General features: G+C 48.3%; 2 protein-coding genes across 3 annotated transcripts in view; one reads left to right on the top strand and one right to left on the bottom strand.

Moving 5' to 3' along the window:
• stumps (DBB domain-containing protein stumps) overlaps positions 1-13,993 on the bottom strand; it is a 98,652-nt gene extending 84,659 nt beyond the window's left edge. The window contains exon 1 of one of the 2 annotated variants that reach the window (XM_089581596.1): positions 13,419-13,993. In XM_089581596.1, coding sequence (XP_089437722.1) covers positions 13,419-13,851 — 433 coding nt within the window. In that variant the 5' untranslated portion in view covers positions 13,852-13,993. The remainder of the gene's footprint in view (positions 1-13,418) is intronic. The other variant, XM_089581597.1, reaches the window with a different exon arrangement.
• Positions 1-22,121, top strand: part of LOC149352434 (uncharacterized) — a 180,654-nt gene that overhangs the window by 33,389 nt on the left and 125,144 nt on the right. The window lies entirely within an intron of this gene.

Raw genomic sequence — 22,121 nt, 5'->3', positions numbered from 1 at the left:
CTACGATCCCATTGTCGTTTTTATGGCTGGGGACAAGAACACTATACTGTATTATCAGTGGCTGTCATATTTACCCGAAAATACCGAATCAAGCCATTTCCTTCCCCTCGCTACTGTCTTTCCCCACTCACTAGCTCTTCTACCTTTTGCATTAAGCTGCGTCTTGCTTGTGCTGAGGCAGTGAATGAGGGCGCGTTGCTCTGAACATGCGCGCTTCACCCCTCTTCCCTCCAGAGCCGCGAAACAGTGACCCCCCCCCCCCCCCAACACACATACACACACAGTTGGGTTCTATCGGGCTGCGCCGCATCGCAGAGGCTGTGGGAAGCGCGGCGTGGCGCCGCAGCCCCGATGGCGTAACACGAGGCTCTGCCTCATCGCGGATGGCCGCTGAACGAGGCGTCCACGCTGTTCCCATTGGCAATGATAATACAGCAGGGGCTGTCACAAGTTAGGTAAAAGGCCCTGTATGCAGTCGTGCATCGTCAATATGGACGCTTTGGTTCCCGAGCTAAATTGTCCGTAAAGCGAATAGTCCGTAATAATGAGTTATGAAAAAAAAAAACGCTTTATAACTGTGGACTGCTTCATGCATAATGACGGGCAGTGAAGTGGAAATCGGGCAATCTTGGACGCTCCAGGTGCATTAATCCGCTCACCATTACCTTTAAAACCATGCACTGCAGTTTTATTACGTTTGGAGCGCCCAGTGGCCTATGAGACGCGTGATGGGGCCTCTTGCTGTGTTGAAGTATCTCCTACTGCGACTGTTCACATCCCAAGAACTCTCCACTGACTCGGCTGACAGCTGCTCAATGTGGTTTTAAAAGTAGCGCACAGAAAGAATTTTTTTTCGCAGCCATTCATGCAATGCGGCAATGGCAAGGTGCGTCGAACGGGCACTTTCAGACTGTAAGGCGTGAATTCACATTAAAAAAAAGGGGGATTTACCATGGTAACTGCATTTTCGCACTTCCTATCGCTGGTGTTCTGCACTGTAAATACACGAGGAGAGAGATCTGACAGAGGAACTCGGGATTTTGTTCTGATCGCTGTCCATATTAACAAGACAAAAATACTTGGGTCACAATGAGCTCGGTACATTTTTATCCTCCAGACCGCGAGTTTCCATATTAACGAGGTGTAAATACATTCAGAAAGTTTGGCCCCCGAAAAACTGTCCATAATTCGAGACGTTCATATTAACGGGAGTCGTATTAACGAGGCACGAGTGTATATGGGTCCGCAGCTGCGGTGGTTCAGTGGCTGGATGTTCTGCTACCGAACACAAGATCGGGGGTTCGACCCCGATGGAGGTGAAATGGAGCAATTTCAATGAAGGAAAAATGTAAAAAAAAAGCTGGCAGTTTAGCATTGCTATAAGCAAGAAATATTGTGATAAAGCACGTTTTTTGTGCAGGTGAGTACCACCGCCACGTTACCTTAAAGCGTGATGTCATTCGCCATCAAAAAAAAGTTTGGGGGACTCAATCGCATTCGATTTCGAACCGAATGCCTACTCTGGACACCAGATATGCAGCGACGCGAAAAAAAAAAATGAGCGCACTGCCAAAGTTAGAAATTGTATTTATTTAGTTCTGCTAAAAAAATGTTAATTCTGGTGCGAACCTGTTCACACTAGGGGCTCGTACAGATAGCTTTTACTCTCGGTCTCAGCAGCAGCCAACGCAAGCGGCGAGCGTGAAGCAGGGCATTTCCCGTGACCGTTGATCATTTTGAGTTGCGTGTTTCTAGCCGGCTGGCGTTCCATGTTCGTTCAGCTCGGAAGTACTTAAAGATGTAGCTCAGCAGTTCACCTGTTGGAAGTCATTTCCACGCTCCGCGCTCCTGCGCGCGCTGCCGTGTCAGCTATTTTGTTTGTTTACATTTATCGAACACGTGCATGGAGGAAAAAAAAACTAAGGAGGGAGCATGCCGTCACGCGGCCAGCGTTCGCAAGCCGAGTGTTTTGAAGTCGTTTTCTCCCTCAGTTTTTCGCTCTCCGAGCCGGTCCTTTATGTTTTGATTCCGGTATGTTTTAGTGCGCGCGTATGCGCGACCCGCGGCGCAGGCGTCTACAGCAAGGAAGTTGATCTACAGTTAGTCTGCCGCGCTAATCGGCGCATGCGCGCGCGCAGCGGGGCTAGACTTTACCGCACGCTATCACGTGGTGCGATCACGGGGGGGGGGGGGGGGGGGGGGCACACTCTTTTTTTTTGCTATATCTTTACTTGTTAAGACTAGGCTTCAAGGTTGTCGCCGGACGCTCCCTCCTCAGTTTTTTTTCCTCCATGAATACGTGGTTGACCTTGTACTTGGCTTGGCTTCTGATGGCTAGAGTGCTGCAGAATGGCGGGAAATGAAATTTTAAGCTTATAATAGTGTACAGAAATGTTCTCACCAGCTCTTGAAACACTACACAACAATTTCAAAGAAATTCATGCGCGCTGATGTCTTTCAATTGCACTATTTTTTTTTTCAATGATCGCCACTGCCATCATCTTCGAATGACATTATTTTTTACCGCGTAGCACCGAAAGAGACCGAATGACATTCGACGGTTCGAATGCCATTCGGTTCGAATGACATTAAATCTGCTAGTCTGACAGGGATATTACACTTGCTACTCAGAGGCTTCACACAGGCGGACGCACACCTCTGAAACCCGGGGAGTGCGGCTATAGAAGTGCTTTTGCACTAACACGTGCAGCGAAGTGAGATTTAAGGAACACAATGCGGTTGAAATAAATCTGTATTCCTCCAGCAGGGTGTGCCTCAGAGCCACGGTCTCAGAGCCTACAGCTTTGATTTGGGATATAAAAATCCAGTCACCAAAAAAAAAAGCAATCCTTTCTTTCCATGGTATGCAATCGGGTCACTCCATATCAAACGTACCAGGTTGTGGCGCTTGACCATATCGGATCCGCCCGCAAAAAATCATGCTGTTTTGATGCGAGAGGAATGGTTAATTTTCGAATTATTCTGGGCGAAAAAATTTTGGTTCCTTGAGAGCACTTTAAAGAGAGGGGCTAGCCGAGAAACAATATATATATATATATATATATATATATATATATATATATATATATATATATATATATATATATACTTTGTAAAAGCTTGGCCTTCATGCGAGGGATCATGAAGAAAATCATTCGTTTTTCTTTTTATTATTTCTTTTCGTATCGTCAAAAGCTAATTTGAGGACTTGCAAAAAAAGCTGTTTAAGCTATTTCCTGGGGTTTCTAGACGTAAACAGATCATTCTGCTCCAAATCAGAGTTCGTCAGCATGTGTATCTATCTCCTTTCTCATAAACGTGGTGTCTTTGCACTGCAGCTGCAGTTACATGAGCCGAGTCTCACTTTCCAAGATGTTGGCTTAACTAAGAAAACTATATTATACACACGTTATAAAACTATAAATATGCGAAAAACGTCGCTGCTCCTCGTGTTCGACTGCGAGGTGCGCAGTCAACTACTGGTATAAATAAAAATACAAAACAGCCCTCATTCCTTAACCTGGTCTATAAACGTCGAACACCGGATTATTGATCGTAGTATTTTTTTTTAAATACATTTTTGAAGAAGAGCAGCCGCTATGGAATCAAGTGTTCTGTACATCCACACCAAGCCGGCGCAATGAAACTTCGGTGCATGGACGAATGCAATACAGCGGGAAAGCTCACGGCTTGTCCGACGTAACAGTGAAATTCTTCTAGCTTCCGCTGCTCCCCGAAGACCAGACCATGATGCATACTTTGCCAAGTCGAGCGCCCCCCTCCGAGAAGCAACACCCGCACTAAATTCTCACGATATCGTCATAGTGCAAGAGGCTCCCTAGTCCTATCAGTGCGCGAACACTCAAGCCGCAATGCAACCCGTTGTCGCATAATTCCCTTCCTGGAAAAGAAGTGCTGGCGAAATTTCCGTTACATATTTCGCTGTGATTTCCGACTTCCTACAACCACACACATGCAGGTTTCATTTTTCCTGCACTTCTACACTAGATGTTTTTTTTTCTACACTCCAAATGCCTTGGAGTGAGTATCAAGAAAATAAGCAAACAAGCAACAAAGCAAGAAAGCCTTCTCTTTAAGCTTAATAGCCTTGGTTGTAAATAAATAATAACACAATAACATGAAACTATACTCCTGCTTGCTCTGCGTCAACATGAACGATAGTAATTCAGATCTATTCTCGCAATGCGTAGTTATTTTTTTTAATTACCCCTCTTGCATGTGCTGCGTGGGTCACGTTGAATATGCCGTCATCATCATCATCAGTCTGACCATACCCAATGCAGGAAAAAGGCCTCTCCCATACTTTCTCAATTAACCTTGGCCTGTGCCAGTTGCGGCCACCCTATCCCCGCAAACTTCTTTATCTCATCCGCCCACCTAAATTCCTGCCACCCCTGCGTCGCTTGCCTTCTCGCAGAATTCGGTTGACTTCGCATCTTGACTTCGCACTACATGCCTTTTCAAAGCCTATGCCTTGATTTCGACGAAGATGTCACTAATCGGCATTTGTTCCCTGATCCACTCCGCTATGTTTCTCTCTCTTAATGTTACACCCATCATTTCCCTTTCCATATCTCGCAGCGTTGTCCTCAATTTAAGCTGAAATCTTTTCGTTAGCCTCCTCATTTCTGCCCCCCCCCCCCCCCCCCCCCCCCCCCCAGGTGAGTACCGGAAAGATACAGCTGTCAAATACTTTTTTTCTTGAGGGATATTGGGAAATAGCTATTCATGATCAGAGAGTACCTGTCTAATGCGCTCCACACCATTCTTATTCTTCTAGTTATTTCACTCTCGTGGTCCGGATCGGCGGTCATTACCTACCCTCAGTAGACGTACATTATTCTCGTACCACATCCACCTCTTCGCCTACCAACCGTAAACTACCGTTTCTTTCCGAGACCGTTGAACATTACTTTAGTCTTCTGCATATTAATTTTTCGACCCAGCATTCTGCTCTGCCTAATGATCATGCTTTGAATTAATTCACTGAGTGACTTAGCAAGGCAATGTCATCAAAGAAGCGCAGATTAGTAGGGCATTCTCTATTAACTCTTATCCCCAGCAGATCCCAATCCAGGTCACTGAATACCTCCAGCAGATAGGCGCTTAATAGCTTTGGGGAGATCGTGTATCCCTGTCTGAAACACTTCCTTATTGGAATTCTGTTGCAGTCTTTATGGAGGACAATGGTGATGGTGCAATTATTATAGATATCTTCCAGTATTTTTGTCCTGATACCGTAATGCCTACATGACTGCTGAGGTTTCTACTGAGCCAAACGTTTGATCGTAATCTATGAAGGCTATATATAGGGGTGGGTTATATTCTGCGCATTTCTCTATCACCCGATTGACAATGTGACTCTAGCCTATTGTCGAGTAGCCTTTACGAAAGTCTGGCATTGCATTGATTTAAGTTTAAGGTTCTCATGATTCTATTAGCGATTACCTTAATAAATACTTTGTAGGCAACGAACAGTAAGGTGATCGATCTGTAATTTTTCAAGTCCTTGACGTCCCCTTTCTTATGGATTAAGATGATGAGGTCATAAGACGATGGGGATTAAGGGATGAGGTCATAAGGCACTGCGTATACAAGATAGCTAGTTTTTCTAGCACAATCTCCTCACAGTGGATCAACAGTTTTGCTGTTACCTAATCCTCACCAGCTGCTTCTAAGGCTTTCTTTCCTTCCTCTTTCGTTATTGGCGGGATGTCCAGTCTGTTCCCTACTGCTCCTCTCATTATCGTCCTGATTACATAGACAACTGTAAAGATTTGAGTATCTTCGGCTACTTTAACTATTTTATCCATATTGCTAATCACCTTGCCCCTTTCTCTCTTAACGCATGGATCCTATTTTTGCCTATGCCTAGCTTCCTCTTGACTGCTCTCAGGTTACATCAATTTTTTAGGGCGTGCTCAGTTTTCTCCATAATGTACTTTCCCTATGTCGGTTACCTTGCGCTTATCGATTAACTCTGATCGCTTTGCCTGTTCCATTCTGCCTGTTAAGTTGGAGGCTTTCATGCTTTGACGTTTCTTAATGAGATCTTCCGTCTCCTGAGACAGCTTGCCGCTAACTTCTACTGCGCAATCCTTAATGATAGCTGTGAGATTATCGTTCACTGCTTGACCACTGAGGTCGTCGTCTTCGATTAAAGCCGAATATCTGTTCTGCAGCGAGATCCTGAATTTCTTTACTTTTCCGCTTACCGCTAACACGTTGATGGGCTTCTGCCTTCAAGTGTAGGCTAATTCGAGACTTTACCATCCTATGGTCGCTAAATCGGACCTTTCCGAGGACCTCCACATCCTGCACGATGCTAGGGTGAGCGCACAGTTCCAAGTTTCACTTTTCGTATCGCCATTGGGGCTTTTGCACGTCCACTTCCTATCTCCAGTTTGCGAAAGAAGGTACTCATGATCCATACATTATTTCTCTCTGCAAACTCTACGAATAGAGAGTTTTAGCTGAGCGGATTTACTGTCCGCTCCGCTCGCAGTTCCCAGCGGAGCCACAGCGGAGCGTCGCGCAAGAGTAGAGTTTTAGCGCAGCGTCTTCCCCGTCCGCTCAAGCGAGGCGACTCGTTGCGCCTCCTAGTGGTGGTAACTGGACTTGCCAGAAAATGGCTATAAGTAAGCCTCTCTGATATATGCGTGAATAAATAAATGATGGCTGTTTACGTTTGCTGTATGCTTTCTGGTAACAACAGTGATTTGGTTTTAGCAGTGAAGCTTTTGTATTACAAAAAAAAAATTAAATGTCTGCCACTGCGAGAGCCAAGCCAAGACCACGCAAGTCACCCCTCGCAACGTGCGCGTGTACGCATTTCTAGCGTTGTCTAGCGTGTACATTCATCCTCTACGCGTGCGAGCGTCGATCGTGATCGAGTTACGTTCGCAAGTTATCCGACACCGCCTGCAATCTGTTCGCCATGCCAAAAAGTATCCGGCAAGACCCGCGCTGGCGGCCGCCATGTTGAATGTTTACGTTTGGTTCGGCTAGCGCGAGCCCAGAAGGCTTTGCGCGAGGCCCGCTCGTCGGCCCGCTCCGGACTCCGCTTGGCTCGCGCGGGAGCGGGGCGGAGGAGCCGTTCCGCTCGCGCGCTCCCGCCTGAGCGCTTCGCGCATGCGCAGTAGCGCTCCCGCTAGCTCGCTGAGCGGAGCGAGCGCACAAACCCGCTCAGCTATTCCTAAAGCATATATTTCGTAGTCACCCACTGCCTGGTCTCAAGCCTACTTCTTGCCTACCTTGGGACTGAAGTCGCCCATCAGTACAGCATACTGTGTTTTTACTTTGCTCATTGCCAATTCCACGTCTTCATAGAAGCTTTCGACAATCTGCTCATCATGGCTGGATGTAGGCGCGTAGGCCTGTATCACCTTCATTTTTTATCTCTTATTGAGCCTAATTACGGTAACTGCCACCCTTTCGTTAATACTACAGAACTCCTCTATGTTGCCAGCTGTATCATTATTGATGAGGAATCCCACACCTAATTCTCGACTGTCCGCTAATCCACGATAGCACAGTACGTGTTCGCCCTTAAGCACTGTGTACGCCTCATCTGTCCTAACCTCACCAAGCTCCATGACATCCCTTTTAATACCTGCAGTTAATACCCACCATTTAATATCCTCATATGCAGTAGACAGGCGATCATTCAAGCTCTATAATTTGTACTTTGGGTTAATTGAAACAAATTTGAACTTTTCGTTGGCCGGCTATATTTTCAATGCATTTTAAAGCCACTTTATTCGTAGAGCGGCTTCGCTTAATTCAAACCTTTTGTCTTGCTTCAACGCTACCGGCGCGCGGAAGAATGGCGGCTGAGGTCCGCTATACGTCAGGTTAGCGGCGTTGCGTGAGCTGAAAGTATGCCCGTCGTATCTCGAGACGGCAAGCGATCGTTTAAATATCCCTCCTCAAACATGAATTGCATGGAACACCGCGTCGCCCACACAAGCTCTAACGGGCGCGCAACGGCAATGGTGACAAAGAGGAAAGTCCCCGTCGCCGCGCAGTTTCGTAGTTTCGCGATCTGTTCGCTTGGTGGGCAGTGAAGACTCCGCACATGGACGCCTCCACTTGTGAGAGACAGGCTGCACCGCTGCCACATATCGCACCGTAAAAAATGCACCGCAGGCCTTTAGCCATTTTTTAGCACTTCTGCTTCGACACTCGTGTGCAAGAAATAAAGCAATTGACGAAACTAAATTTCATCGGTGCCGTGCAGTTTTCGCCGAGAAGCGGACGAGATTGCCCATTTTTTCATTAATTAAATAACCATAATGCGAAACATTTTTGGCACTGTTTACACGCCTATGCATACTTCGACTTCCGGATAATTCTGAAGGTTCTTCCATTCCCTTGAAGTCCCAATTACGTGAATCTGTACTACTGGGAAACCAGCACAATATTTGCAACTTTTTTTTTCAGGTACTCCACCAGGTGGAGACTTCTGTTTGAATAAACAAATCAGTGCTTTTAAATAATATTTTATATTGTGCTAATGCTTATAGCGACGTCTACATAGAAATAAGTTCTAAAATTATTTGTATGTACAGGTTTCCATAACGCAAACCATACTTAGTGTTGGATCGTATTAAGGAGAACTCCTGATAAAAAAAAAATCTCACAAGGCAAATAAGAGCGTGCAACGCAAAGGTTTTAGCGTTAGCTGTAGTGTGGTAGCAAATAATTTTTAGTGCTGTGGTCAAAGCTATACTAAGCTCTTCTCCGATGATTATGTTCTGCAACACGCGTCGTCTTGTGCATCATGCTCCTTCCGGTCGACTTTCTTATCACACATACACTGCTGCGGCCGACCGCAGCAGCGTCCTGGCGCGCCGGAAGGTTGGCCGACTGAGCCACAGCTGCCGGCGCTCTCGTCAAAATGTAAACGTGCCGTGCAATTACTGGCACATAGTATTTGGCGCGATGCCAAGGTGTTGCAGCGGACGGCGCCGACGCCGGCAGCGCTACAACTGAGGAACGAGCTAATGAAGAGCTACGGCACTGAAAACGTTATTCTATTTGAGGAGGCGATTTACTGATGATGAAGCGAGCGCAAGCACACGCGGTTTCTAAGGCAGGTCGAGCAGGAACCACCAACAGTGCGGACAGCTCAAACAGTAAACTAGTACCCGGGCGAACAACTATGACGAAGAAGCGCAGCTGGCGCTTCGTCTTCATCGTCTTCCTTACAAAATGCGCTGCGGACTGTGCCGGGGACGCGTATTCGCCAACTGCAGCCTGTACAGCCACAAGGCTTGAAACCACGGTGAATTGATCACGGTGACTGAAGATTGTCACAACGGCTTACCTAAAAGGGATAATAAATCCTCTTAAACGGCGTTATATGCCACTAAGCATCACGATTTGCGACCTAAAAGGGAAAAAATGGAAAAAAATGAAATTAAAAAACAATAAAATTATAGTACCGAGAGCGGAGTCGAACGGCCGACCTTCCATACGCAACACGTGCATCTAATCCACTGCGCCATAGCGGCGATGTCAAGCCGTCGTTCTGAATGAATATTTATAACCAGCCTTAATGTGGCTGCTACCTGCCGGTGGGCGGCGCTGTCATCGCTGGCTGTACCGGCTGCATTTGGCGAACACGCGCCGGGGACGCCGCCGATGACGGCGCGAGACGGAGGAATAAACTAAGAGTTAAATGGAGGGAACGCTTGAGCTCCGTCTTAAGGGTATGGCTCGATAGCGTTAATGAATTGATGCACATATATGTGGAACTGGTCATTCTCTACATTACATTCATAGGTCCATGGAGCCCCATACCTCTCCTAGCGCAGTGGGGGACCGGTTAAGGGATGCGCCACTGCCCTGCAATGGTAGGTTCTGCCACCGAAGGGGCTTGTTTGACCGAGGTTATTCTCCCCGAGCAACCTCTCGCGAACAATCGTTAATTTAGCTTCCACCTGCCACGGTGAGCAGTTTGCTCACAATCCGGTGGGCAGGTTGGGATGACGTCACAAGGTCACGTGACCTACATGTGGCCCCCTAGGTTGCTCCTCTGAAGATTTTTCGTGGATTCTTCGCCGTGGCCAACGACATCGGCGTCGACGCCTACGACGACGCCGGCTTTTCTGCGACACGGATCCCTTAACGCAATCGCGTCAAAATCTCTGGCTTTCACGTCAAAATCTCTGGTTCCCTGAAGTCAGAATTAGTGAGAGTACACTGTGAGTCTAAGAACAGCACCAATTTGGGGCAGAATGCTAACCGTCCCTACGGTCTTACACCGAAGTTCGAACATCATAGAGGCCTAATTGACGTTGTAGGGCGCACAGACTGCAATCATACAGGTTGCAAATTATGTAACCTTTATAATACACGTCACACTGTGACAAGTTGCATTGCCTTCACATAAGTAGCATTTCACAGGTTCCAAGGTTTTTAGTGCGGTAGTAACACTAAAACCACCATTTCAGATTTCGTCGATGTCCACTTGTCCGAAGCCTATCTCCGTGAGTTGCTCGGGAAGAGCAAACTGGGTCTCACGGCAGGCAACCTGCCCTGCCCCACAGGCAGGTTGCAGCCCTCGCCATCGCAGGACAGTGGCGCATCGCTTAACTGTTGCACCACTGCGCCAGGAGGGGTATGAGGACTCCCAGGGATCTATGAACGTAAAGGATGACCAATTCCGCATATACATTGGCATTAACCGACTGACTCGCTCCGATTTCGCCGATCGTTGCCTCAAGACTGCTTGACCTTGAAAACGGAGCCTCGAACCGAAACCGAAGTGAAAGTGCAAGTCCACCTAGTTCGCATTCGGTCTATCCACGATAACTCGTCCGCCATATTTTTATCGTGTTTAACCTTTCCAGACGACTAGCCAGTGGGAAATTTTCGGTTATTTGAATAACCCTCACTGACAAAACCGCTCCTTCTCACCGTTTGTTATTCTTAATGATCGTTATTTTGTCTCCTTAGAAAATAATAATAAGCAAATATAGAGACATAGATGGTGAGGACAATAACAGGAGAATAACATTTTATCAGCTGTTCATGCGGTAATACTTTTTGTGATTACTACTTTTGCACCCTCAGGACAGCACCTGCGCAAAGCACGTCAGACGCTTAGTCCGCGAAATTTCGCTTTTGCGCAGATGTTGGTCGAGGTGCCTTGGTTAAGCAGGCAGGTTTGGAAAAATTAGCCAAACCGATTAGCAGAGCCGACGTTCATATCCACTTCGGCGCAGGAAACAACGATTTAAACGGCCTTATTCCTTTATATTTGTAAGAGTTTCTTTAAAAGAAAAGTCATGGCAACAACGAGAATGCTTTCGTTAGGGCTGAGTAATTCCTTCAGCCGGGCGTTGCGTGTTAAAAAAGTTGCCACGAAAGCCAGACTGGCTCCAATGTAATGCGTACATTTTATTAAAATAAGGCGTCTTGTGGATAAAACGGTATTTTATAATTGAAAGCAATTATACATGAGCAGAATTTTGCCATCTATGAATTACAGAGCGCGTGCTTTGGCCAGCGACGGAAAATGCCGCCACATGTAATTCTTTCGCAACTAAAACTGCGAAGCGCATCGGAGAATCCGTCCTTGGTTCCTTTGACAGACGGCATTGCCGCGTTTATTTATTCCTGTTTTCTTTCTCGCAGACGGTGGGTAAACTGATATATCAGACCCGTCGCGCAGTGGTGCATCTCACGCCAATCATTAGCATTCGGCATGCAGCTCTTCACTTCGATATCTACACCACGGCTTTTGGCACGCTCAATTGCGCAATTTCCGCATCATACCGAGCGAGTGTGTTCAGTCTCACTTCCGCCAGCGGGCGCGGCGCTCGCGAAGAAAAAAATGCGCAGAAACTCTGACCAGTCACGAAGTACGCCCAGTACGTTTTAACGCGACAGCCGAGGGCTACGACGCAGTCAATAAAGAATCAATAAAATTCAGCTGAAAAGAAAATTGAGTTAACTTCGGTTTCGGTTGCTGTTGGCATATTGTTGTATGCTTTTATGTTGTTACATACCTTGAAGTACGCAACAGAAAAAATCGTGCGTTCGTACAACACTATCCTGCGTCAAACTTATTGACAGAATGTGGGCTGATAGGCCGGCAGGTCATGAAGAAGTATCATAAAGCTGACGTTGGCACATCGCGGGAAGGCTTCGCAGGCCTTCGAAGGGAAACGAAGAGCAGTGCGAAGAGTTCCAAGGTTTAAAGGCGTGGTTAACTTTGTAAGGCCAAGTCGAAGTACGGAACGCGACAGGCTATGCGGAAACAGGTGTTTAATACTGCGTATAGAAGGAATGGACTCTTCCGTGTTGCAACTTGCAGAACGGTGAGGGTTCAGTAAGACACAAACGAGCGCATTTCCACTTTTGTGTGTTTGAGCATGACCGTGCGTTTACCTCGCTAGAGGAACGCTTCCCCTGCAGCATTTCCCATTGTGGCGTTCCAGTGGCCTCAAACTTCCCAATCTCACCTTCTCACCTGGCTCTGCAGCTTGCCCCCCCCCCCCCCCCTCCCCCCTCACCCCCTCCCCCGTCCTACGCTTGCCTACTTTTTAATTATTCCACTTTGTTATTCTGGGGCACCATCGGCTTTGCCCAAACTTAATTCCTCCTCTTGATTTTGGCTAGGATATCCCCAATATTATTACCAAATCCACCCTCCTAATTTTCCTTCGCATAGCTCATTGCTTTCTTCTCAGTCTAAATCCAAGCCTTTTCCTAAGCCTCCTCGCTTTGGCCCCATAGGAGAGTATTGGCAGTTGTCACAGAGGCGGATTTGTGGGAGGGGGTCACTCAAGAGTGACCGATAAATCCGCCCCTGAGTTGCCACATACTCAATGCCATAAGTGCGATCTCCATTCATACGTACTATGGACCCTGTTTCCCAGAACAGGCAGAACGTGAGTACTGATAAAAAAAATCCACAGATATAGCGTAGATCTTTTTCAAAATCACGATTCAAAAGCAGCAGAAGCACGAAGTACATAAAAGCGCAACAACACTCCTTTCTAAACCAGTGCCGAATAGAAAGCAATGTACTATAAAAAGGAGATAACGCAATTCTTATTTCCCTCAATTTCAGGAACGGATCTCTTCTCTCTCCTGTGACACAATGGTTATCGCTCCACAACCGCTATCGTCAGAACAAGCCAGTCACAGCGGCGAACGATAAGGTGATAAACGAAACAGAACAAACAAGAGGTACCACTGCGTTAATCTCCTTCAGAAGAACAAAAACTGATGCCGCACTCGCGCAGCGAGTTGTCGGCAACTGCTCCTTGATCCAGTGACAGGCAAAAAGCTTCCAAGATGAAAGGGCGCGCGCTTACTCGCGCAGAATGCGAAAAAGCAAACAAACCCGAGCGACGAGGTTTTTGACGCCTCAGCGTACTCACTGCGGGCCTTGCACGAGGTGCACACCGTTCCCAGCGCTGTCTGTGTAGCGCGACTGGCGGAGCAACGCTGAAGGCCTGCCACGGGCTCGGCGATGACAGCTCGCCTTGGGAGCTGAAGTTCGCCTGTCAGCGCTGACGGCAGCGACCTCGACGCAGGAGCAGCACCAGCGCCCCAAGAGCCGGCGGCGACAGAACTTTGCCCCCGACCGGGCGAAGACAGATCCGCCGACGGCGAACCTTGGTCGGGCTTGGCGCACACGTCGTCGGGACGGGCGTAGCAGTCGAGACAGGGCGGCAGAAAGAGGAGCGACCGCGCGCGCTGCTTCAGCTCGCGACATCGATCGGAGAGCTGAGCAAGCCTGGCCGCTATGCCCGCTGCATGCATCGGATCGCTGCTACGCCCGCCGGATCGGACCGCGTCTGCTGTCGTCATCCCGAGGCCTCTCGGGATGCGGCGCGGGAAAAGCCCTGCGTGACTCAGCCGACGCCTTTGGAGATGCGCGCTCCCCCGACTCCTCCGCTGCTCCTCGGGCGCCTCGGAGTCGCGAGTTGGGCACCGAGAAGAGGACCCGGCACGCACTCCCCGCGGCTGTCGCCCGGAATGCCGATCAGGCAGCGCTTCCGGCCAGTCCAATTATGAAGACAATGCTATCGTTAAGCAACGCCGATAAGCGGCAGCGTTTATGCTCGGCTACGTGTCATGTTGCACCTACACTTTGTAGCTGGTGAAGCGAGATTGCTCAATCCTTCGTATTTCAGGTGCTTTTTTTTTCTTTACAAATTCATTGCTCGGCTACTTGAATGGTGCGAAAAGTCGCCAGCTCAGGAAGCGGCTTGTGGAGGTTGTGAGATAGTAGCGACGTAGAATGGAGAGTCCTTTAATGAGCAGATACAGCCGCTCTGCGCATCGGAGTCATCCCCATCCTCTTCTAGAAGCAACGTTGAACTATGGACACGGAATCTACACTATGTTATGTTTTGTTGAGGCAGTGGGACGGCGGCGTCACTGAACAGCGGTTTTGCTTATTATGCAGTTTTCTCTGGCGTGTTGGAAACTGAACCACATGACACCTCGATGAATGTTCAGCATTCGAGACCCTATATAATGAAAAATCATCACGCAGCCTAGCTTTTCCATCATGCTGTGCACTATGAGCGTGGCAGTTTGGACTGTGATCGCCTTGTTCAGCGTTTTCCAGCGAATACCTTGGAGAGTTAAGGATTTGTTTATCTTCGTGCAGTAAGCACATCACCGTGGGTAGAAGAATCCACTCAGAAAAGGTCACAATTTTATCCAGCTTTACAGCGGGGCCCCTTGCTACACATGTATTCAGGCAAAAAAAAAAAATAATATTAATACATAAGTTGGGATTTGTATTGCCGAACGCTTTAGTTTCAATATTAAGCAGCCACATTACATAATGCATAGACGCATGCACGCGCGTAGCTTTCGTAATGCCAGCTCGTATTTCCCAGAGCGTATATATGAATCCTAAAAGCCGTTACTTCTTGCTGTTTGTTTACTTCGACCGCACGCTCCTTCCTCCGTTCACCTACCTCCCCCCCCTCTTCCTCCTGTGCTCGTAAACAAGCCGCGGCACCGCTCTAGGGTGGGGCATTTTGCGGTTTTTGTTCGATAGCACGACTCGATACATTGCTCGTTAATACCGCCAGTTTGATCAAGTGAGTTTTGCAGCAGCCCTGCGCAGTATGCATTCTCGCGGCCCGACTAAGAGCAACCAACTCCAACCTTGGAATGGTACTAACTTTCGTTCATCGCCGCCACAGTTTCGAACCAAGTGAACCCGTATAGCAAGTCTCGGAGAGAAATCGCCGTAAACCCTGACATTTCAATTGAAACTTAGAACACCACTGACTAGCGTATATCAGCTAGCGACTAACGGCTTTTATCGCAAGTCTTCATCCGGCTCTCCAGTTTCCGAGACCTCTGAGGTCCCTCAAACAGCTGGAAATAAATGCAGAAGTAGTGATTCAACGGTGGTGACACACCCGCCTGTGTCCTGAGCCAAGAATGCCGCTGTGTAGCGCGCAGATGTACTTGGCGGTCATTTTTCGCATCTTCTTTGGCGCCTCCGAACGGGGGCGCCATAAAGGTTAGCAACCTCTCGCGCTCTAAATTGGGCGCAGCGGTCTTTGCGCTCTTCTCTTCAATTTGTCCTAATGACATCTCAAGTGGGAGCGGGACGTTCGCAGTCGCACAATCACCGCCCATTTTTGCGGCTGGAACCGGTCATGCAGCGTGTCCTCAGCTAGGATTATGAACGAGCTTAAAAATGCTCCTAGTTGCGAAGACGGAAACAGAAACACGACGGACAGCGACCCGCTGTAGACTTCGCACTGCGCGCGAAAGCATATACTATATACACGCACGCACGAACGGAGACAGACGACCGAACGAACAAGTAAAGCTAAACTCGATGATCTTCGATCCGGCCCAGGCAAAGGCTTTTTTGCGAACGTTCACAGTCAAGCAGTGCGTTGGAACTGGAAGGGGCAAGGTATGTATACAAACGCACAATGCCCCGCGTCTGCCGCGTTTTGGAGCACAAAAACAAGCGGTCGCTGCGCTCTAAAAGATAACAACACGTACGCACAAAGTGCGCCCCTGATCCAAGCATTCATCTTGCGTGGGCTCGTATGACTCCCTCCTTTCCCTCAGAGGCCCATGAACTCTCCTCCATACAGAAAGAAACAAACTTTTCTTACCTTGCCGCACCAACAGCGCACAAAATGCACGAGATCGTGAGGTAGCAATGCAGAGAGCGTACGGGCGCGTTTTTCATTCCTGACTAGGTAATGTCTGCGGTAAACAACTAGTGTGATATCGACCGTACACACATCTTTTAAAGCAGATTTTATTGCTAGTTACTTATCCACTTTATAATTTATTTTTCACTGGTGCACGCAGTTTGTTGCGCAATGTGAATCGCGAGTAGTTGAGTTCGCCGACAATGAACTATAGGCCCCCTAGGCGTTGATTGATAACATTGTTCGTCGGCACAATACGTGTCAGTGAGCATATGTCATCAGTAAATGAAGTGTCGCTGCGCAATAAGGACACATCCGAAGAAGAAAAACAAAAGAAAAAAAAACGGAAACCGGTACGCGGCGCTCGTTTATTAAAATTTTCAAGCGCGATTGCAATATCTTCGCACTGTGCAAGTGCCGATAGCGTTTGAAGCGTTGCGACTTGTCCGGTCGGAACGAGATCTCCCGTTTACTTTGTTATCAGCGCCACGCAAGCAAAAAAATAATTCATGTGGAATGAAACACAGGCGAGCAGACGATCGGAAGCCTCGATCGCGAAACGCCAATGAGGACCGATTGCGAGATCCGTCGATCAGCGGTTTCGCCAACACCAGCGCGACAAACGCTGGTCTCGTTTCACTTCCTGAGCCAACGTCGCCCCTCTTGGTACGCGTAACGCCTTCCGGTTTTGCGAAACACGTAACCGATGACTTGCCCCGCCACCTGTACGCTTTTCCATGCAGCCCGTGCGCAGGCGCGACCGACTGCGGGGATGGGCACAGCACGTCGTGTGGGTCGCCCGCTGCTTCTGTGTGTACTCCGCTCCGGAGCGTTGCGCGTTCAGGTCACGGTCTCCGCCGACGACGTGGGCGCAGCGCGCGCGGACCGACATCGGAAGAAGCGGCGACGACGACCTTGCTCCTCTCCCTCGCGCCGTGTCTCTCGGTGCGGCGTTGTTTCCACCAGATGCGCGCTATCAATCTAGTCGAAGGTCGAGGGGGAGCGTATAGCCTCTTCAGGGACACCTCGCAAATACAGTTTGGGGGGTTTTGCCCCGCCCATGTTCTTGTTTTCGACACTTTTCCGCAGAAAAGTAAGGGGGAAAAGAGGACTATAGGCGAAAACGGGGGGGAAATGAACTGTAGGTTTTAACCTGAGCGCAGTCGCTTGGTCGTAGGCGGACAGCTTCAATACGCTATTGCTCTCATGTTAGTCAGCTAGGCGGGGTTGCATCCATTCTTTTTAAAATGTTCTCGGCTATTGCTAAGTTTTTGTGAAATTCAAGCTTAAACGAAGGCAAGCTTAAACGAAGGAAATAATGTGCACGTTGTCACCTCAAGCTTTGATATCTTTGCGACAGATAGAGAAAAAAGTCAGGGGGCACTTTGACTGTCTAAAGTGCGTATAGGCGAAAGCGTTTTCCGCACCACTTTGACTGCTTCTGTGGCACTGGTGGCGTCACATATAATTCAGTACTAATTACTAAGTGATGACAAATGGCTAATTAATGGTTGATTACTGATTAATGCCTGAATACTAATTAACTGCTAATTAATGACGCTTAAGCTTCGCCTTTAGGAGTGGAACGCGACAGCGTGTTGTAGCGCTGCCAGGGAGTCCACGGAACGCCACCACCCGTTCGGCGCGATGCCTTGCCGTTTGAACGCAACGCTTTTTGAGGAAAGGGAACGGCGCAGTAATTCTCTGTCGTCTCGGTGGACACCTGTACCGCACCGTAGAGGAAGGGAGGAAGTGGGAGTGAAAGAAGAGAGACAAAGATGGCCCGTAATGAAGGAAATGAAAATTGTATTTGAGGAAAGGAAATTACGCAGTAACTGTCTCACATATCTCGGTGGACACGCGTCAAAACTCAGGGGACCTAAAGTGCGGTCACTGATCTGTGGTTAAGGTGTTAAGCTTCCCTAAGAGTGGAATGCGACAGCGTCTTGCAACGCTGCCAGGGAGTCCATAGAACGCCATCGCCCATTCGGTTCTACGCCTCGCTCGTCGGTAAACTGGTTTTTGAGGAAAGGAAATGTATCTGTCTCTCATATCTCGGTGGACACCTAAACCTCGCCGGAAGGGAAGGGAGGAGGATGCCAGTGAGCGAAGACACCGTATTCACTAGACGCGCCTTTGTTCATTCCAAACCATCAAGCTGGCATGGCGGAGTGGATAGCATGCTCGTCTCGCACTCCGAAGACCGGGGTTCGATTCCCGAGCTCGACGAATTTTCTACCGGGTTTTACTTATTTATATTGCCTGACTGGAAAAGTTAATTAGGCTAATTGGGTAATTAAGCACTTAACTAAGCTCAGTCCCACTTACTTGGAGCATCACTATATATGATCCCTTCAACTGGTTGCATGGTTACTAGCCAAAGTACAATTGGCGCACTGTGACGTCAGGACCGTTTCGACCAACTGAAAAGCGTGACATTTCTGTCGACAACTGCTGCTTACAACGATGAGACATTAAAGGCTTTCGCCTTAAAAGGTTTTAAGAAAGCCGGGAAAGTAAATGAGCGCTCCATGAAATGCTTCCAAGCACGCAACATGATTACTGAAATAATACAGTTACTACACGGTGTCGTCTCGATGGCGGCCTCGGTTTTCTGCGTCTGACAGAGGAAAAAATTGCAGCAGCGTACTGAGGTTTCCAGAGTACGTTTTTTTAACCAGAAAAACTACCGACGCTGCTGAACTAAACGATGACAGACAAACGGGAGTGTAATGTTGTTTACCGCCTAGCAATATACGTCAACCGAGAATACTTGACGAAACGGCTGAGAGTTTCCGATAGCTATCGGTATTCGTGGCAAGACTTTTTGTGCAACATGAAGAAACCGCATACGCTGGAAGAAACCGGCACGAATAAATGTGAACACAGTGCATTCCAAGTGTGTGCTCAGGTTATGTCCGCTACCTCCTGAAATGTGGAGCGTCAGTTTGTTCGTGTTTGGGTGCCGAGAAAAAACTGGCGTCCAGAAAAGCTTGCGATATTCTTGAGACGCAGGTCTTGGACACATGCACTTTTAATTTCGGCGCGCCTTCTAGTTTCAAACCAAGACTAATCGCCACTGCAAGATTACTTGAATGGGCACAATTTAGCTACATATATTTCGATCTTCATGAATCTGCACAAGAGGCATATACTGGCAGTTTATGAGCAGTTTAGACGGAACATAACCAGAAAATTTGCTGGGAACTGTAAGGAGACGTGATGTACTGGCCCCAGCAGTTTATTATATCTGGTCTGGATTCCTACATCTTTTTGGGCCCACCACCGTCCTTGTTCATTTTCTTGATACTACACGAAAGCCTTACTATCGAAGTGGAACAGACATTCATAACTGGCGGAGGAAGATGGGTGACTTGAAATCCGGTTTTACAAATATGCAGGTTTTACGAACAAATTTAAATTCTTCGAAAGTTCGCTGCTGAGCTAGGTGATTTATCAAACTGAACTTGGAAAGTAGGGTTAACCACCGAACCCAATTTATTGCAGCTTTCCTGAGATAACATAGACGTAGCATTAGGGTGAAGGAAAAAAGAAAGGGATAGCCGGCCTCGTGCGTATGTCCGAAGCGAAATACCGATCGCAGCCAGATAAAACTTTGGTATTATACTCTATAAAACGTTTGCAGAAGGAGTCATAATCCCTGGCAGTTCTGTCAGCCAGTGGCTCTGACTGAAAGAACGCTCAGAAAACGTGGACCTCAATGTCACGGAGGCTGTCGAGATAGTGGCTGGAGCGTGCAAAGGATCCGAGCAATTAGTAGCTACGAATTGATATAAGTATGCCAAGTTCTGAGCGTTCCATGACGAAGCTGCGCCTTGTTTGGCTAGCCCCGAGCAGTGTATCAAAAGGGTCGCAACCACGCCCTGAGAACATTTTCGCGAGCTTGACTCCGTCCCGCCAGGAACATCGGTGACTAAGTAAGTGCTTACGTCGCGTACGCAGATGCGACGGAACTAGATTTTAGCTCTCCTTCTTGCCATTAAGGTCGTGGGCGCTGTCGACACCTTGGGGCAATCTTCTGGGTTTCATGAAACAGCGGAGTTGGTTCTCATTGTTCTTGCGGCTAACCAGAACTGTCTCGGGCCTCCGGTAGGAAACAGACACGAAGCAACACAACCTACTCATGCTTCGGATCAAGACGTTACCGCGGTTCTGGGTTTCAGGAAAGTTATCGACAGTTCCTGGCGACTTGGTAAAATCACGTTCCAGCAGGACTACCTTCTGGTTTGTGAAACGCCCAGAATGTAACAGCTACCGGTAACAGTGCATATATACAGTAGGTAATTTCTGCCAAAAGTGCACAGGCATGCGGTACCACAGCATAGTTAAACATGACGTCACTGTGAATATTGGTGTCCCAGGTTTTGTGACAAAAGCTTGTGAATGAAGCATGACGGGAATGAAGAAATGAATCTGTTTGTCCCTGTGCGGCCGAAGCTTCCGCCTGGACTCGTAGCTTAAGTCGCACAAGGCTGAAAAAAAAAATTAAAAGTCTGATCTCTGACTGCATTAAGTAGAGTGCCAATATACAGTAAAGACAAGGCAGTACAAGTACACGAGAAGACAAGTACATTCAAGACAAGAGACATTGCGATCATGAAAAAAGAAAACAAGAAAAGGGATATCACGAGAACAAGAAATAAAAGCAAAACAAAAAGGAGAAGCAGTCAAATTCTTCGCATTAATTAGCGATAGGACTGGAGTCAAGCCTTGTATACGGATTTCAAATGTAACCGGCCATTCAGCGTGAAACGCGGTCGTTGTTATTATTTCATTTCTTTTATTGCGCGCGATACTCGGTTTGTTCCAAGTCGCCCAACCGAGTCCTCCTGTGTACCACTACGCGCATCGCCGCGCACCGCGACATACCGTCGCATTCGGTACGTTTCGGAATTTGAGAGCTGCATGGCGTAGGAGTGCGCGGGCGGAACGAAGACGTAACCGTTGAGAGGCAATTCGAATGGGAGCCGAGGCCGACTAGTGCGCCCACCACCCTTCGGGCGGAAATGTCCCGCGTACCTCCCTAAGCAGAACCACGGGGCCCACTCGCGACTGCGGGGACCGCGCCGGTCCGAAAGCGTCTTTGCCGGCTGGGCGCGGACGACCACTATCTCCGTGCGGACGACCAAACACAGATGCGGACGTCGTGCAGACCGGCGGAGTCATCCCTTGGAAGAAAGGAACAGAGAGTGAAGCCCTGGCTGTGTACACTCGCTGCGGGCGAAACTGGTTCCATCCCTCTATCGCACCAAGAAACACCCCGCAGGAAACGCAGAAAAGATGGCACATGTGGCTACATCTTGCATTCGATAAAAGCCCAGACGGGAGGCTGCGGAGGAGCGATGCCCCTCTGAGATAACCTTGTAGCGAGAGTAGTTCAGAACGGGCTGCGGTATACGCTATTTTGGGAGGAGAGATTTTACATAAATGAAAACGCGGCTATACGCAGAGGAAACATCGGTGAAGTTGGTGTCGCCCGACGGACCGTAGAGTTTGCTGCTCTGGTCCCCGCACCCTCTCATCACGCGAGATTTTTGCGAGGCGCATATGGTAAAATGCGATTCGATGCCGAAGGACCACGTGACACGTGGTGCGCTGTCCGTAACTGAGATTGTTCGTCGTATGAATTCGCAATAACAGCGCGGGGAAAGCCATTTAAGCTGCTAGGCATCAGCATGCCCGAAAAAAAAGCTCCGGCAGAGGGGCTTATGCGCTCGGATCTTCAAAAATATTCTCTAAAACAAGAGTCTCACCTTTGGATCCCAGAGTACGCGAGACACACTTGTGGAAACAGAACGTTGCGGATAAAAACAAACCGAGTGACTTTCGCGGCAAAAAACTAGCGACCCGGCAACGAACATGCGCACCGAACGTGCACAACGATAGCACAATTCGAGGAGTGGTATAGTCAGA

The sequence above is a fragment of the Amblyomma mixtum genome, chromosome 3 (genome assembly GCF_055824585.1).
Source record: "Amblyomma mixtum isolate Tamu chromosome 3, ASM5582458v1, whole genome shotgun sequence".
In the NCBI taxonomy this organism is placed as follows: domain Eukaryota; kingdom Metazoa; phylum Arthropoda; class Arachnida; order Ixodida; family Ixodidae; genus Amblyomma; species Amblyomma mixtum.
Note: the sequence above shows the minus strand (reverse complement) of the source record. Positions and strands in the feature narration are given on the sequence as shown.